At 45.5% G+C, this 18,021-nt stretch overlaps 1 protein-coding gene and 1 long non-coding RNA gene across 3 annotated transcripts in view; one reads left to right on the top strand and one right to left on the bottom strand.

The window, feature by feature from the left end:
- Positions 1–7,090, bottom strand: part of LOC131414918 (uncharacterized) — a 33,418-nt gene extending 26,328 nt beyond the window's left edge. The window contains exon 1 of the long non-coding RNA XR_009222261.1: positions 6,853–7,090. This is a non-coding gene — a long non-coding RNA (uncharacterized LOC131414918). The remainder of the gene's footprint in view (positions 1–6,852) is intronic.
- Positions 7,091–8,445: 1,355 nt separating this feature from the next.
- EIF2B5 (eukaryotic translation initiation factor 2B subunit epsilon) lies at positions 8,446–16,797 on the top strand. Of its 2 annotated transcripts, none has more exons than XM_058556221.1 (16): positions 8,446–8,664; positions 9,788–9,912; positions 10,725–10,910; positions 11,003–11,180; positions 11,268–11,348; positions 11,626–11,703; positions 11,974–12,286; positions 13,224–13,369; positions 13,598–13,739; positions 13,862–13,963; positions 14,144–14,251; positions 14,438–14,528; positions 14,832–14,868; positions 15,518–15,643; positions 16,077–16,187; positions 16,366–16,797. In XM_058556221.1, the coding sequence occupies exons 1-16, from the start codon at positions 8,470–8,472 to the stop codon at positions 16,423–16,425; spliced, it is 2,079 nt and encodes a 692-aa protein (XP_058412204.1). In that variant the 5' UTR covers positions 8,446–8,469; the 3' UTR covers positions 16,426–16,797. The 2 variants fall into 2 exon arrangements, with proteins under 2 accessions (XP_058412204.1, XP_058412203.1); XM_058556220.1 differs by having other exon boundaries at positions 14,832–14,955.
- Positions 16,798–18,021: the final 1,224 nt, after the last annotated feature.

Raw genomic sequence — 18,021 nt, 5'->3', positions numbered from 1 at the left:
TGCCAGGGACTGAGGGGTTTCCTTCAGTTCAGGATACAGGACTTTCAGCGCTAAACAGGGATAGTCCTGGGCAAACAAGGATAGCTGGTCACCCTACCTGCTTCCCCTCCTTCATACCACAGCCCTCTCCCTCCTGGAGCACACACGTTCCTTGGGGGAGGCTGGATAAAGAGCAGGCCAGGCACAGTGTCACACTGTTCCTACAATCCCTGCTCCATCTGGATTCAAGACCCTGATGTTTAGGCTAATAGTTTTTGTCTCTTGGCAATGGTATCTCAGAAACCCCATTGGCTCTTTCCAGTCCAGCCTCATCCAGGAAGCTCAAGCTCTCTTTAAGAAGTCTGGTCTGTACATGTCTGGATCTCAGAGTAGCCAGATCCAATTCTTTCCCGCAGGGCATCTGGGCTCCTTGTAGATCACGGATATGGCTGGGCTCCTCCTTTACGGTTCTGGAACAGTCTGTATCAAAATGTACCTGAACGGTCTAAGACAATTGGTGAGTAGGTTGGTGCACAGCATGGCAATGACCTCTAGGGGGTGGTGTTGCCTAACTCCATAAGCCACCCTCCCCATCTTACCAAGGCCCAGCCAAAGCAGTGTATTGTAGATGACAATGACTTTATTTTCTTTTCTCCTCCCTTCTTCTTTTCCCTTAAGTTGTTTTTTTTTTTTGAGGAAGATTGGCCCTGAGCTAACATCTATTATCAATCTTCCTCCTTTTTTCTCTTTTTCTCCCCAAAGCCCCAGTAGATAGTTGTATGTCATAGTTGCACATCCTTCTAGTTGCTCTATGTGGGACGCCGCCTCAGCATGGCTTGAGGGTGAACCCAGGCCACTGAAGCAGAACCCGTGAACTTAACCACTATGCCACCGGGCAGGCCCCCTTAAGTTTTTAAGTGAAGTTTCTTTTGAATAATCCCAACCTGTTTTGACTGAGCTAGGGAGAAAGTTTAAAGGATATTTTTTCCTCAACTCTCAGCTTGGAAAACAAAGAGGATTGTTATACCTCTGGAGTCTAGGTATATCTCTGGAGGTGACAGTGATGATTCCAGAAAAAAAAAAAAAAAAAAAAAAAAGAATGGAGAGAACTCAGAACTTCAGTTCTGTCATTTTCTAGCAAGCTAGGACATGAACAGTAAAAACCTCAGCTATCCCATAGCACATTTAGAACCCTCCACTTTCAAAACAACAACTCCAGACCCAATAGTGACTAGAAAAATAACACTCATGGCAGTGAACAATCTACTCCGATCACTAAGCAACAAGTGAGCCAAGCTGAGAAGCACAGAAGGCTCTAAGATTTACCTTCAAAGTGCTCTAATCCATCAGTTCAATGCCTGCAATCACCAGAGCCCTGACTCTAGCAATGCCTAGAAAAGACCATCACTTGTATGTGTATCAAGGGTGCCCTGAAGGGAACGTATCTACCATTGTTTTGACATCTTTATAGGTAGAACCTGAAGAGGGAAAAAGTGCCACTTAAAACTTAAAAGAAAACATAGGAGAAAAACCTCATGACATTGGATTTGGCAATGATTTCTTGAATATAACACCAAAAATACAGGCAACAAAAAAAAATAGATAAGTTGGACATCATCAAAATTTAAAACTTTTGTGCATCAAAGGACACTATCAACAGAGTAAAAAGGTAAGCCACGGAATTGCAGAAAATATTTGCAAATCATATCTCTGATAAGAGATCCATATCCAGAATATATAAAGAACTCCTACAGCTCAAAAAAAAAAAAAAAAAAAACATTTAAAAATGAGCAAAGGACTTGAAAATACATTTCTCAATAAAAGGGTATACAAATGGTCAACAAGCATATGAAAAGATGCTCAACATTACTAGTCATTAGAGAAATGCAAATCAAAACCACAATGAGATACCACTTCACACCCATTAAGATGGCTATTATAAAATAAAATTAAAAAATAAAATAAAACAACAAGTGTTGGTGAGGATGTGGAAAAATTGGAACCGTTGTATACTGTTGGTGGAAATGTAAAATGGTACGGAAGCTATGGAAAACAGTATGGTGGTTCTTCAAAAAATTAAACATAGAATTACCATATGATCCAGCAATTCTACTTCTGGATATCTACCCAAAAAAAATGAAAGCAGAGACTCAAACAGATGTTTATACACTCATGCTCATAGCAGCATTATTCACAACAGTTAAAAAGTGGAAGAAACCCATGTCCATTGACAGATCAGTGGATTAATGAAATACGGTAGATACATATAATGGAATATTATTCAACCTTAAAAAGGAAGGAAATTCTGACATATGCTACAATTCAGATGAAACTCGAGGACATTATGCTAAGTGAAATAAACTAGTCACAAAAGAACAAATATTGTATGATTCCATTTATGTGAGGTATCTAGAATAGTCATTCATAGAGACAGTAGAATGTTGGTGGGCAGGGCTAAAGAGAGACGGGAATGAGGAGTTATTGTTTAATGGGTACAAAGCCTCAGTTTTTCAACGTGAACAGAGTTCTGTGGATGGATGGTGGTGATGGTAGCACAGCAATGTGAATGTACTTAACACCACTGAACAGAACAATTAAAAATGGTTAGGATGATAAAGTTTCTGTTATGTACATTGTACCACAATTGAAAAACAAAATATGGGGCTCGCCCAGTGGCTTGGCAGTTATGTTTGCGCGTTCAGCTTTGGCGGCCCAGGGTTCCCAGGTTTGGATCCTGGGCGCGGACCTACTCACCGCTAATAAGCCATGCTGAGGCGGTGTTCCAGATAGAAGAACTAGAAGGACCTACAACTAGGATGTACAACTATGTACTGGGGCTTTGGGGAGGGAAGAAAAAAAAGGAAAAGAAAAAGAGGAAGATTGGCAACAGATGTTACCTCAGGGCCAATCTTCCTCAAACAAAACAAAACCAAAAACAAGTGAGACTTAGCTTGGGAGAGCCTGACATTACTTTTACTTATTTACCTAAAGTTCATGCGACTATCACTGACTAGCAACAACCAGTCATTCATTCAGCAAATATTTATTATATGCCATGTGCCAGGTACTCTTCAATACACCTGGGATACAGTAGTGAATAAAACAGGCAGAAAGCCCTGATGTTCACCGAGCTTACATTCTAGACTGATTGATATTCAAGATTTATTTTGAAACCTTAATGCTGATGTATTAATTTACAAAAAGAACCAGAACTGACAGTTGACCTAAGAAATACAAATGGTCTTTTAACATATGAAAAGATGTTCAACCTCACTCAAAATAAGAGAAATGCAAATTAAAACTACACTTCCCCCATAGATTGGCAGAAAGTCCAAACTGTTGACAATGTACTCTGTAGGTGAGGCTGTGGGGATATAGGCACTCTCATACATTGCCGGTGTAAGGGCATATGGCACATTTTCCATAGATAGCAATTAAGTAGTAACACCACGAGCAATTAAGCCTCAGCAGGCTTCCCAGTGAGTTCGACAGCATATCCCCTGCCATGGGAATTGTATTCAGTTTGAACCAGTCACTCTCCTTTAAGAACAAATTCTAAGAAATGAATGCAAATTTAGAAAAATATCAATAGGAGAGAGTATTATTTGTAACAGCAAAACTGCAAAAAAATCTGAATGTTTATCAATTGAGAAATGATTGGATAAAAAATGGTATATTCATATTACAGAATGTTATGGAGTCACTGAAAATAGCTTTTTGTCTATATTCTACCATATATAAACAAAAATTAAGTTGCAGACAAAAATGCCTATCATAATAAAAGCTAATACTTAAATTGCATTGACAATGTGTCAAATGGCATTCTAAGGGCTTTTTATATATTGCCTCATTTAATCCTCACAACAGCCTTATGAGGTAAGTACTATTATTTTGTTGTTGTCAGTGCCATGGAGTGGATTCCAACTCCTAGCGACCCTGTGTACAGCACAGCAGAACCCTGCTGGGTCTTTTTGTGCCATCCTCTCACCATCCCATGCTATATCAGATAGTGCTCCTCTGCTTTTCATAGGATTTTCATGGCCAATTTTTTCAGAAGTGGGTGACCAAGGTCCTTTTTTCTAGTCCATCTTAATCTGGAAGCTCCACTGAAATACCAGTGGCACAGCTTTCAGCATCACAGCAACATGCAGCCGCCATAATATGACAACTGACAGACAGGTAGTGTGGTTCCCTGAGCAGAGCGAACCTGGGCCATGGCATTGAGAACACTGAATCTTAACCACTAGACTACCAGGACTGGCTAAGCACTATTATTATCCCATTTCAAAGATGAGGAAGTCCAGGCAGAGAGAGATTGAGCAACCTGCCCAAGGTTAAACAGCTAGTAAATGACTAGAGCCTAGAAAGGAAGGCAGGCACTCTGGCTCTGGAGTACTGGCATAGTCATGTGGTGTACTGTCTCCAAGCACAATTCATGTTTGAATATGTGTGAATACACGTAGATACATATATGTTTGAATACGTGTATATGGTGTGTGTGTTTAGGCATATAATATATCTCTAGAACTAGATATGCAGACTTATGAGGGGAAATGGAAAGAATGCCAACCAAATTATTAATAATGGTTATAACTCAGGGGGTTGAGTAGGATGAGAGAAGTAGGGTAAGGGATTTTTATTTCTTTATATAGTTTGTGTGTGTGTGTGATTATGTATTTGTGGTTTTCAGTAGCTTTCCAGCAAGTTTTTTTCCCAATTTTTTCTTGTGGTAAAACACACATAACATCACCACCATCCATCCATAGAACTCTTTCCATGTTGCAAAACTGAAACTCTATACCCATTAAACAATAACTCCCCATTTCCCCCTTTCCCCTCAGCCCCTGGCAACCACCACTCTACTCTCTGTCTCTGATTTTGACTACTCTAAGTACCTCATATAAATGGAATCATATGGTATTTGTCTTTCTGTGGCTGGCTTATTTCACTAAGCATAATGTCCTCAAGTTTCATCCATGTTGTAGCATATGTCAGAATTTCCTTCCTTTTTAAGGCTGAATAATACTCCATTGTACGTATACACCGCATTTCGCTTATCCATTCATTTGTCAGTGGACAGTTGATGAATGAAACAGCTACCATGTTTCAGCTATTGTGAATAATGCTCCTATAAACATAGTTGTATAAATATCTGTTTGAGTCCCTGCTTTCACTTTTTTTGGGTATATATCCAGCAGTAGAATTGCTGGATCAAATGGTAATTCTATGTTTAATTTTTCGAAGAACCACCATACTGTTTTCCACACCGGCTATACCCCTTTACCTTCCTACCAAGAGTTCCAATTTCTCCACATCCTCACTAACACTTATTAATTTCTGGGTTTTGTTGTTGTTGTTGTTTGTTTGTTTGTTTGTTTTGGGGGAGGAAGATTAGCCCTGAGCTAATATCTCTTGCCAATCCTCCTCTTTTTGCTGACTAAGATTGGCCCTGGGCTAACATCCATGCCCATCTTCCTCTACATGTGGGACACCTGCCATAGCATGGCTTAATAAGCGGCAGGTAGATCCATCCCGGGATCCAAACCTGCGAACCCCGGGAGCAAACTTAACCATCAGCCATCGGGTGGGCTCTTGTTTCTTTGTTTGGTTGGTTTTGTTTTTTCTTTTTTGATAGTAGAGATCTTAACGGGTATGAGATGATAGCTCATTGTAGTTGTGATTTGCAATTCCCTAATGACTAGCGATGAAGAGCATCTTTTCACGTTCCTATTGGCTATTTGTATATCTTCTTTTGAGAAATGTCTATTCAAGTCCTTTGCCTATTTTTGTTTGCTTTTGTTGTTGTTGTTTAGTTGGGTAAGCTTGAAACAAAAAAATTAACAACAGGTTGAAAGAGAAAGATTCTCCCCGAGACCCATCCATTACCTTATCTATCCAGCTACCTGTCTACAGAACTATAAGGCCTGGATTTACCACTCACCACTTTCAGGGGTTGCTGGAGCAATTTTAAAATTTCTACAATTGGCCGGCAGGTGGTGTAGCGGTTAAGTGCACGTGCTCCGCTTTGGCGGCCTGGGGTTCGCAGGCGCGGATCCTGGGCGCACACCGCTTGTCTGCTTGTCAAGCCATGCTGAGACGGTTTCCCACAAAGAGCAACTAGAAGGATGTACAACTATGACATACAACAATCTACTGGGGCTTTGGGGAGAAAAAAGGGAAAAAAGGAGGAAGATTGGCACCAAATGTTAGCCCAGGGCCAATCTTCCTCAAAAAAAAAAAAATCTACAATTGAACCTATTTTCCATATGCCTCACCCCCACCAGCCCACCCCATGTGTGTTACATGTGTGTGCACGTGCACAAATCACTAGCCCTATTTTTTTTGGTGAGGAAGATCAGCCCTGAGCTAACATCCATGCCAATTCTCTGCTTTTTTTGTTTTAGTTTTTGCTGAGGAAGACTGGCCCTGAGCTAATATCCCTGTCAATCTTCCTCCACTTATGCGGGAGGCCGCCACAGCATGGCCTGACAAGCGGTGCATCCCTGGGCGCCTGGGATCCGAACCCGCGCCACCAGCAGGGGAGCGCGCGCACTTAGCCGGTATGCCACGGGACCAGCCCCTCAGTAGCCCTATTTAATCACCCTTTTTTCCCTCTTTTTGCCTGTGGATTTGTAGGACACCCAAACACCTTCCTCTACAATGTACATTCATTTAATTGAAAAGTTTTACTGAGTTGCCTTCTGCCTTTCCTTCTCCAGGCTAAATTTTCCAAAATTCTCAAGAAATGGTTTTGCTCAGCGCTATCATTAACTAGCAGAGGAAACAAATCACAAGACTCCTCGGTCCCACGAGGAGGAGACCTGAGTACCTCTAGTCAGGCCGCAATCGCCACATGGAAACAGCAAATCTCACCCTTTCGAACTCCAAATCCCGACGTGCAGCGCAGGCTCGGGTGGGAACAACACTTGCAGAAACTAGGCAGGATCCAGCGGATTGTGTAATTCCGACAGTTCTCAGGCGGAAAGGGCGCGGTGCCTTGCTGGAAAGCTCCTTGCCCACCCAATGACGCTCAAAATGCCTTGCCTCACTTCCACCACGTGCCCAGGTCCCGCACCTCAGCTGGCCTGTTTTACTCCGGCAGCCACCGCCTTTCCCCAAATCGTGCTGCGTCTCTCGCGCCTAGCGGTCCCGTTCTTGGATCCACCTCTATTTGCATTCTGATTACGACAGAGTAGGGTTTCAAGAAATGCTGATAGGCTGAATGAATGAAGAAGTGAAGATATCATAAAACAGTAATATTTAGGGCCCCGTGGCTTAGCAGTTAAGTGCGCGCCCTCCGTTGCTGGCGGCCCGGGTTCGGAGCATGCACCCACGCACCACTTCTCCCACCATGCTGAGGCCGCGTCCCACGTACAGCAACTGGAAGGATGTACAGCTATGACATACAACTATCTACTGGGGCTTTGGGGGCAAAAATAAATAAATAAAATCTTTAAAAATAATAATAATAAAATAGTAATATTTAGGAGCCGGCCTGGTGGCATAGCGGTTAAGTGCGCAGCGCTCTGCCGCTGGCAGCTGGGTTCAGATCCTGGGCACACACCGATGCACCGCTTGTCAGGCCATGCTGTGGCGGTGTCCCATATAAAGTGGAGCAAGATGGGCACAGATATTAGCCCAGGGCCAGTCTTCCTCAGCAAAAAAGAGGAGGATTGACATGGATGTTAGCTCAGGGCTGACATTCCTCACACACACACAAAAAATAGTAATATTTATCCCCACATCACTTGGCAGAAAGATTGTGGAGCTATGAAGTCAAGATAGGGTTCCAATACCAGTTCTTTCACTTACTAGCTGGATGAACTTCACGCCTCTGAGAATTCGAGAAATGTTTGTTGAACGAATGAATAAGACGTTCTAGCAGAGATGTGTGACGAATTAAATGAGGTAATGCTTGTCTCGTCCCTGGCCACAGTCAGCGCTCAACAGAATTACAACTCTCCCCACTGTACCACGTTCTGTATTTAGGTAGGCAGAGCTCCCTCAGGGAAGGTGATGTCTGACTCGGTTCCGAGCTCTTCTAGACGGCGGATCACATTAGGTGACCAGAATGAAGACGGAGGACTAGTTTTTAACATACTCGGGGCGAGGAAGATTACATATTCCAAATGGATCTGGCCCTTTCGCAGAGACCACAAGTCCCACCATCCCGCAAGAATCTCAGCTTGTTCGTGTACAAATGAAGGCCTACTATACTTGCACATGCAGCCTGCGGTCCGTAGTTCCCCAGCCCCGCGCGCCTTAACTGTAACTGGGAAGACAGGCGCCGCCAGGCCCCACACCTTGCTCCTTGGCAGCTCAGACCTCAGACTGGGCGGCTTGTGGGAAGACGCATGCGCACTCGTCTCCCCTCGTCTCCTCCCTCCCTCCCTTCGTTAGTTCTTCGCGTTTCCAGTGCTCTGTCCTTTTTGTCCCGTATTGCACGCGGTGTCAGTTTCCGTGCGGAAGTGGTGGCCGTGAGAGAAGAAGATGGCAGCCACTGTGGCGGCGCTGCCTGGTGCGGTGGGCAGTCGGGCCAACAAGCGCAGCGGCAGTGGGCCGGGAGGCGGCGGCGGTGGGGGACCCAAGGGGGCGGAGGAGGAACCGCCGCCGCCCCTACAAGCAGTTCTGGTGGCAGATAGCTTCAACCGCCGCTTCTTCCCCATCTCCAAGGACCGGCCTCGGGTGAGCGCCGCGCGCGAGAGCAGCCAGAGGGCCCGGAGGTGGCGGGGCTGGAGCAAGTTATCCTTTCGGCTGCCTAGTGGGGCGTGCTCTAGAAGGACTTGTGTCCACCCTCTTTCCCGGGAATTGGTTTATCTGATTAGGAAGATAGCGGAGGGACAGTCTAAAGCCATGATGATTGCCTGACCAAGTGAGTGGCTGGTAGTGCTGTCCGCCTTAGGTTTGGGAGGCATGCGCAGAGCTAAATGTAGAAGCAGTGCTTGTGAGAAGCCTTCACACGGGGATTCCGTGCTCCAAGAGGAGGCTGAGCTGCCTTTACGCAGAGGACAGAGAGATCCGTAGGTGAAAGGGAGCGTCACCTCCTTTTGCCACCAAAAGGGAGATCATATGCCTTAAAAAAGAGCAGACGGTCTGATCCCACAGTAACAGCTGTTTTGGATCTCGTACAGTATGCTTTTTTTCTTTCCGGGTTTTAATGACAGTCAATGCCATCTGTCAAAAACAGAACAGACCGGGTTTAGTGGCCTGTGGCCAGCAGCCCCTGTATTGTCTAGACACCGGGGAATTGGACTGAGCGAGTTCTAGGGATTGCTGGGTCACTCAGAAAGCAGTCCCCAGCCCAGTCAAAGAAATGGAACTGCATTTGGTTCAGGAAAAATAATCTAACTCCCCGCTTCCCCTCAAAAGCCTAATGGTTGTTCATTTTGGACAAGTGAGTGGGATGGCTAGCCCTTGACTCTTAGAAAGGGATCAAGGAAGGAAATTTTATGGGGAAAAAGGCCTTAGTGGTGCTTAAGTTTTTGGAGATATGGTTGATTCCCAGTATTATCCTTTGCTAGGAGTGGTCTGCTATTCTATACCAGCTCTGTGTACCATGCTAAGCCAGTAGATTCCATGCTTACTGTATCCAGATTGCAACACCTTAGACTCTAATGCTTGGAGCATACCATGAACATCAAAGGCAGGAGCCTGGTTACTTTTAAATTGGAAAGACAAAGTAAAACTATAGTGCTTGGAAACACTGATAGAGGACTGAAAATTGTGGTTGAAGTGGGGGAAAGAATGGTACCCAGACGGCCCTCATGGATTCAAGACTTCTAACTTTTTTCTGTCTCCTACCCTCCAGGTCCTCTTGCCGCTGGCCAATGTGGCACTAATTGACTACACTCTGGAATTTCTGACTGCCACAGGTGTACAGGAAACCTTTGTCTTTTGTTGCTGGAAGGCTGCTCAAATCAAAGAACATTTACTGTAAGGCAATTTTCTTTCCACATTTACCATTTTTTTCCAGTTTCCTTAGGATGGATATAATTAAATAAGAGGGAAAATGTGTCTGTTTGGATCCCATCATAAGATCTAAGGGCATTGTCTTCGCTTATCAGGAAGTGAGCAGCTGAAGCTGAGACAAAGATTAAAGAACAACATTTGGGTTTTTTCTGAATCTCTCTTATCAAGTTTGGTTCCAGTGGGCTTTGCTTTTTATTTAATGGCTCCAGTATGGAAGTTATAAGAGTAACATCTTTGTTTTTCCACTGAGCTTCTAAATATTGAGCTCTCCCTCATCTTTGTATTCCCAGTGCCTAGCTTAGTACCAAGCACATAGTAAACACTTAACAAATGCCTGGTGAAATCTTCTTGAAAAAGAGTGAATCCCAGGATTTATGGAAGTTTAGGAAATAAAGACTAGGATATTAGCATGTCTCCATTAGACAGTTCCTAAATTTGGTCAGGACTGGAGAAAAGTGGCATGAAAAGTATGTTCCCAGGATACTTTGTGTACCCTAAGTCTCAGCAGGATTTTGAGTTCAAATCTGTGTTTGGGGACAGGGCTCAGAGTATGGAGAGGAAATAACCATGTTTCTCTAACCCATAAAACAAGACTGGTGACACAGGATGCTGAGACCATTAATTATAGTTCATAAATCTCTTTGAAGTTCAGGACACTGGCAGGAACCCAAAAACCCATAGAGAACGAATGTGAAGGTTGAATGGTGGAAAAATAGGGAAGCTCTGTATGATCTGTATGCTTGATTTACTCATTCCCCTCACCTGTCTTCCTTTAGGAAATCCAAGTGGTGCCGCCCTACATCCCTCAACGTGGTTCGAATAATTACATCAGAGCTATATCGATCACTGGGGGATGTTCTCCGTGATGTTGATGCCAAGGCCTTGGTGCGCTCTGACTTCCTTCTGGTGTATGGGGACGTCGTCTCAAACATCAGTATTACCAGAGCCCTGGAGGAACACAGGTCAGGATGGGAAAATGGTAGGGATAAGGGTTTGGGACCAGCAGAGCCCCAAGACTGCTTTTTTGCTACTCTCTCCCTCCTATTCTTCATAGGTTGAGGCGGAAGCTAGAAAAAAATGTATCTGTGATGACAATGATCTTCAAAGAGTCATCCCCCAGCCACCCAACTCGTTGCCATGAGGACAACGTGGTAGTGGCTGTGGATAGTGCCACGAACCGGGTTCTCCACTTCCAGAAGACCCAAGGCCTCCGACGTTTTTCTTTCCCTCTGGTGTGTGGGTATCTGGGGTCCTTGAGGTGGGAAAGTGACAGGCTTTGGCAGGAGAGACGTTAAAGTTCTTGTAACTACTCCCCACAGAGCTTGTTCCAGAGCAGTGGAGATGGAGTGGAGATTCGCTATGATTTACTGGATTGTCATATCAGCATCTGCTCTCCTCAGGTGAGCTCTTCAGGGCCAGGGCTACAATCCAAAGAGTAGAACTCTGGGAGTGTGTTATTGCCCCCTTAGAAGGCCAGAGTGTATTTTTTATCCTTCTTTCTCTTATCTGTTCTACCGCAAATAGGTGCTGTCATTTTGACCCCAATATCCCGTTGAGAGCCTTTTTGGGATTCTGGCCCACATCCCGCTGTCATAGGGTCTCATAGGTCTCTGGGGGCATGTCTCTGCTTTCAGAGAATAATGCTTAACCTTGGACCCACCCAACTTACCCTCACAGGTGGCTCAACTCTTTACAGACAATTTTGACTACCAAACTCGAGATGACTTTGTGCGAGGCCTATTAGTGAATGAGGAGGTAAGAAAGGCTTTCAATATCCCTTAGAGAGAGGGCTATGACATTATCTCATGCTGATAACTTTTGGTCCCCTTTTGTGTTTATTGAGCCTTAGAAGGGAGGAAAAGAGCTGAGAGGTGGGGGGAAGCAATACACAAAGAAAAGTCTTACGCCGTTTGGCTGTGACATTGAGAGGCAGAGGGGAAGTTAAGAAGGTTAGAAAAGTGTACCTGGGGCCATTCTTCCTCTCTTGCTTGCTTGAGCAACCTCTCTTTCCGTCTCCTCATTCAGATCCTAGGGAACCAGATCCACATGCACGTGACTACTAGGGAATATGGTGCCCGGGTCTCCAACCTACACATGTATGCAACTGTCTGCGCTGATGTCATCCGCCGATGGGTCTACCCTCTCACCCCCGAGGCGAACTTCACTGACAGCACAACCCAGAGCTGCACTCATTCCCGGCACAACATCTACCGAGGGCCTGAGGTCAGCCTGGGCCGTGGCAGCGTCCTGGAGGAAAATGTGCTCCTGGGCTCTGGCACTGTCATTGGCAGCAATTGTTCTATCACCAACAGTGTCATTGGCCCCGGCTGCCACATTGGTGAGCACAGGTGGGGAAGTCAAGCCAGCTTTCCTAGGAGCAGGAACCTGGGGGGCCCCATGTCTCCAGAGAAGGTTACAGAGGGATAGTCCCTGAGAGTAAGGAACTAGAGTGGCTACCTTAATAAAGGAGGGAACAGGTATGTGAAAACAGTGATCCTTTAATTTGTGGCCTGTGAGCCTCTTATTTGGTGACTCTTCACATTCCTGGGTACCCTATATTCACATTCAGGTCCAAGTGGATAATTAACATGCAATAATAGCATCTGTTTAGTGCATTACAGTTTACAAAGAGCTTTTGTATACATTATTTCATTTAATCCTCACAAAAACCTTGCAAGGTAGGTATTATTTATCCCCAGTTTATAGATAAGCAAACAGGCTCAAAGAAGTTGTCTTGCCTAAGGTCATGCTAATAAGAGGCAGTGCTGGGACTTGAACCTGAGTATTCTGATTGTAAGCCCACTATTCTTTTTACTCTACCATAACTGCCTGGTTAGCCTCTTAGTAACTCACTTTGATTATAGGAATATGATGCTTTTCATAGAACTGCCTGTTAAAAGAGTAACAGTAAGATTCTCATTCTGAAATGTACAAGAAAGGATGGAATAATTTGGTTCTATTTCTGGACGTGGATATGATTCTAATAAGGTTCTTGAGTTCAAGGGGTCCCCAGAAATCTTGAAGGTTCTCAGGTTCTTCAGTCCTATGTATAATCTGTAATTGTTATAAACGTGGTAGAGGATGGTTAGGCTGAGCAATATTCTATTCTCAGGCCTGGACTTAGAAAGGGAGAGGGTGTTTCTGGTGAATCGGGGGATGGAGTATTAGAGCTAGGTGGGAGCTGTGCTGGTGTCAGTCACCCTTGTCCTCCAAGAATGGCCCTGGTGTGGAGTTGGAGCCCTAAGTGACCAGGAGTCCTTCCTGTCCTGAGCCAGGTGATAACGTGGTGCTGGACCAGGCCTACCTGTGGCAAGGTGTCCGAGTGGCTGCTGGAGCACAGATCCATCAGTCTCTGCTCTGTGACAATGCTGAAGTCAAGGAACAAGTTATACTGAAGCCACACTGTGTCCTCACTTCCCAGGTGAGACCTGCTCTGTACTGTACACAGGCCCCAAACTGAATGCTGGTCATGCTGAGCCAGAAGGGACCTTATGTCCACCCTTAATCCAGCGTGAATTGAGAATCCAAATCCAGTGGTTTCATTTGCCCTCTATTGGCTTAGTAAAAAAAGTCACTCTCAATTTCAGGATGTATTTTTTCCCTAACATACCAATGGGTCTGTGCCACCCACTCCTTTTTTCTCCCCTAGGTGGTAGTGGGCCCAGACATCACGCTGCCTGAGGGCTCGGTGATCTCTTTGCACCCTCCAGATGCAGAGGAAGATGAGGATGATGGCCAGTTCAGTGACGATTCTGGGGCTGACCAAAAAAAAGAGAAAGTGAAGCTGAAAGGTGTGAGGCTCAGCAGGTGTGGGGCATCTGTGTGTCTTTCTGCCCCATAGAAAAACCAGTGTTTCTTCCTGGAGGGTTGCTGCTTCTGCTGGGCCTTCACTAAAGATTAATGCCTTTTCCAGGTTACAATCCAGCAGAAGTTGGAGTTGCAGGCCGAGGCTACCTCTGGAAAGCTGCAGACATGAACATGGAGGAAGAGGAGGAGCTGCAGCAGGATCTGTGGGGTGAGCTAGGCCTTATTCCTGCCACCCTCCTTCTAAATTGGAACGTTTTGAAGGAGAGTAAATACTTCAGAATCTGACGACTTATTCATTACTTTATTCATGTGGACAGGGCAGATGTGTTGCTCTCTGTCAATGGCGCTTTCCTTATTTTTCTTTTTCTCACCCTTTATGGGTTCTCAGGACTCAAAATCAACATGGAAGAAGAGAGTGAAACTGAAAGTGAGCCAAGTATGGATTCTGAGGAGCTAGACAGCCGGGCAGGCTCCCCACAGATGGATGACATCAAAGGTGAGTGGCCAGGGTAGCAATGACCTGGGACAAAAGAGGAAAACCTTTAGTTGATTCTTTGTCTGGATCAACTAGCCAAAGACTTGCGTTTCTTCCAGAAAGGGTTTGGTGTCAAGTCAGGACTAGGTAACTTAAAGTATTCTGGAGTGATGTTGGCCCACAAACTTATTCTTGCTTTGATTTTAGTGTTCCAGAACGAAGTCCTGGGAACGCTACAGCGGGGCAAGGAAGAGAACATTTCTTGTGACAATCTAGTCCTAGAGATCAACTCTCTCAAGTAAGAGTAACCCCTCCCTGTTCTCTTCTCCACGGGGTAATCCCAGGCAGGTAGAGGTTCTCTCCTGTGTCTTCCCCAAATAGGAACCTGGTCCCTCGACATCCCAAATGGACAAGGCCAGTAGCATTTGGAGCAAGGAGAGTATTAGGTTCTAGCTTCAGCATAGACTTCCACCTTCCAAAACCCTCCCCTTCCATATTGTTCCATCTGACTTCCTTACCCCAGTGTCCTACCAAAGTCCTAGTCCTACAGTATGCCGGAAGGGCCAGTGAAGGCCCTGGTGTCACCACAGTCTCCCCACAGGTACGCCTACAACATAAGCCTGAAGGAGGTGATGCAGGTACTGAGCCACGTGGTCCTGGAAATCCCCCTGCAACAAATGGATTCCCCACTCAACCCAAACCGCTACTGTGCCCTGCTGCTGCCCGTGAGCAAAGACTGGGGCTGGGTACAAGGGATTGGGTGGAGGCAGATAATGTCGTTGCTATGCTTGACTTTATAGGAAATCAGGATTGGAAGGTCTTGTGAGGTATATGTTACTTGAGGTTCCTTTCTTCTTGCCTCTTGACACAGATTGGGTTCTAGAGCAGCCTTGGCGCCTCCAGAGGAGTCAAGTTGGAGACTCCAGGATTCAGACCATACTAGACCCCAAAGATATACCCAGAATAGACTTGGACTTTCAGGCTCTCTGACTGAAAATGATTTGATCCAGAATGAGATCAACCTTTAGGCTGAGAATGGGTATTTTGAGGTAGCCTGCAATATCTGACCCTCTTTCACCCTCCCTGGGAAATCTCTTCTTTTTCCCCAGCCCTGACTGCCAGCAACTCCCACGTCCCTCTGACATAATTTCACAGGGCCTATATCGTCTCCTTCTGGTCTTCCCACATCATGAAAGACCCATGTTATCAATATTGATTTTCTTTGCCATCCAGGTATAGGTGCATGCTCAGGAATATATTGCAGCTCTTTTCTCCTTTCTTCCATAGCTGCTCAAGGCCTGGAGCCCTGTTTTTAGGAACTACGTAAAGCGTGCAGCTGATCATTTGGAAGCATTGGCAGCCATTGAGGACTTCTTCCTGGAGCATGAACCTCTTGGTACTTCCATGGCCAAGGTAAATACCATCTCAAGCCCCAAAGTCCTGCATTTGCTTTGAAACAGGCCTTGGTAACCTTGTGGAGACACAAAACAGGCTGACGTGAATCCAGTATGGAGTTTGGTTAACAGCACCATCCACCCCTAGTGTTGTGCTTATTGCTGGGATAGTACAGCTTGGAGCCAGGCTAGTAAGGCAGCCATTTGAAGGTTGCCCTGGGAATGTGCGAAGCACTGCCCAGCAATAGTTCCAGAAGTTATACCTGTTCCAGTACCAGCGTGAACAGCTTATTACTCTTGTCTGTTTTGGAGGAGGCTGCTCAGTGTGTAGAAGGAAGCTGAGGGCCTGATAGAGAGAGATGCTAAGATCTTACCTCCTCTTCCCCCGTTATCCATTATATCTTGCTGGACTCTGCAAGGCCCCTGAGATCTCCTCTGCTGGCCTTCTGCAGGTATTGATGGCTTTCTACCAGCTGGAGATCCTGGCTGAAGAAACAATCTTGAGCTGGTTCAGCCAAAGGGATACAACTGATAAAGGCCGGCAGTTGCGCAAGAACCAACAAGTGAGTCAGGTTGCCCTCCTCTCACCACGGAGTGGTTGTCTTGTTCCCTGGCCGTTGGCCCTAGATTCCAGGATGGTTGGTCCCTGGGACTCTGATTGTTAGAACTGTTTATCCACGAAGGAGAACAGGAGGGTTATGTGTCCCTCTCTCAGTAGCTATCCACTCTGCTTTCTTACAGCTGCAGAGGTTCATCCAGTGGCTAAAAGAGGCAGAAGAGGAGTCATCTGAAGATGACTGAAGTCACACTGCCTGCTCCCGTGGGTGTGGTTGATTGCCCTCCTGGCTTCTGGGCCAGGGCAAGCAAGAGGCTAGTTGCAGAAGGTTGAGTGACCACCGTCTGAGCTGAGACTTAAAGGAGCAGAGGCTGGAATTACAGTATTCTTCCCACCGCCAGCAACCACGTGCCTCCCATCCCCACTGGGGAATTGGGATGAGGGAAGCTGGGCTGGAACAAAGCTCTGCCTAAGGAGGAGCGAAACAGGCCCTGTAGTTAGAGGAAGGCCAGAGGAACAGCTTTGTGTTCTGGCGTTCCCTCAGGGAACAGCAGAGAGCAGCTGGCCCTCTCTGCTGCTTGTATTTGTTAATATTAAAAAAGAGAGAGAGGAGTGTATTTGGTTTCCTTCCAGCTCTGACTGATCAGCCGATGAAGTAGGCGACCAAAGAGTTCTAAACCTCTGACATGTCAGCTTTTCCTTAACACCTGGGGGAGAGGGCGAAGAGGGCTATTATGGCCACTAGGTGGTACTGTGGTGCCTCGCTAATTGACCATTGCCATGGCTTATGGATAGTGGAGGGCCTAGATTCTTTTCTAGCCTCTATGGACCAACTTGTGATCCTGAGGTGGTGTGCCTGAGCCTTTTTCCATAGGGAGTCCTAGTCCAAACACTTTTCTGCCAGAGGGTGATGATGCCAAGTGTAAGTCAGTCCATTAACCACCTACCAGTCCCTCATGTACTTTGTCCAGTTGATCCAGTACTGCTGTCAGGGAAGCTGAGCTACTTTTCATCTTAAAGAAAAGGAAATTTGCTCAAGGTCTCATGACTCCTGAGGGGTAAGGCTAAGGACTTGAGCCTCATAATCCAGCACTTGAGCCTCATAATCCAGAATTCTTTCTGCTTCAGCTTATTCAGTGTCCAGGTAAAGGGAAATGGCCCTCACAGGCAAATATAACCCCAAGCCAGCAATGGATATCCTAAGACAGAGGAAGATCCTGTGAAATGGGCTTTCCTCTGATATTGAGAGACTGATTACTGTATGATAGGCATTTTGCTTTTTTTTTTTGCTAAATATTTTTCATGTGTTATTTTAGTTAACCTTCACATCAGCCCTGTGAGGTAGGTCTTATCCCCATTTTCAGATGAGGAGCCTGAAGTTCAAAGAGGTCCCATAGCTGGTAATTGATAGAGCCAGGATTTGTTATTGGACTCTAAAGCTGGAATTTGTCAGTTTGCTGTATTGTCTCCTCTAACCTCAACCATGAGACATGCCCTTCTAGCTCATCTTTTTGAGCTCTTGGTTGCCTTCCTATAACCCTTACTCTGTTGACACTTAAACTGTGGCAAATGTTACTGGTAACAAGTAGCCCTCCTGGACATCATAGATAAAATGGTTGCCTTTCTTCATTTCATTTGGGTGGAAAGGAATAAGCTGAGGAAGAGGATACTGAACTGTACTCAGGGGTTTGAAGGGGCATTACTGAGTATTTCTAAAGAAGAAAAGATAGGCTGGCCGGGGTTTGACTTAATTTACTTTTCTTATTCAATAAATCTCAGTTTCTGTTTATGGCATGGACCTAATAGGGGCAGTTAAATACAAATAGTTATAGGGCACCTCT

This window comes from Diceros bicornis, chromosome 15 (assembly GCF_020826845.1).
Source record: "Diceros bicornis minor isolate mBicDic1 chromosome 15, mDicBic1.mat.cur, whole genome shotgun sequence".
Taxonomy (NCBI): Eukaryota; Metazoa; Chordata; class Mammalia; order Perissodactyla; family Rhinocerotidae; genus Diceros; species Diceros bicornis.
The sequence above is the reverse complement of the archived record's forward strand: the minus strand, read 5'-3'. Positions and strand labels throughout refer to the sequence as shown.

Excerpts from the sequence above, each read along its gene's own strand:
- EIF2B5 (XM_058556220.1), top strand. The coding sequence starts at position 8,470 with ATGGCAGCCACTGTGGCGGCGCTGCCTGGTGCGGTGGGCAGTCGGGCC. Across the intron at positions 11,181-11,267 it reads GACGTTTTTCTTTCCCTCTG|AGCTTGTTCCAGAGCAGTGG; the intron begins GTGTGTGGGTAT and ends TACTCCCCACAG. Across the intron at positions 16,188-16,365 it reads AGTTGCGCAAGAACCAACAA|CTGCAGAGGTTCATCCAGTG; the intron begins GTGAGTCAGGTT and ends GCTTTCTTACAG.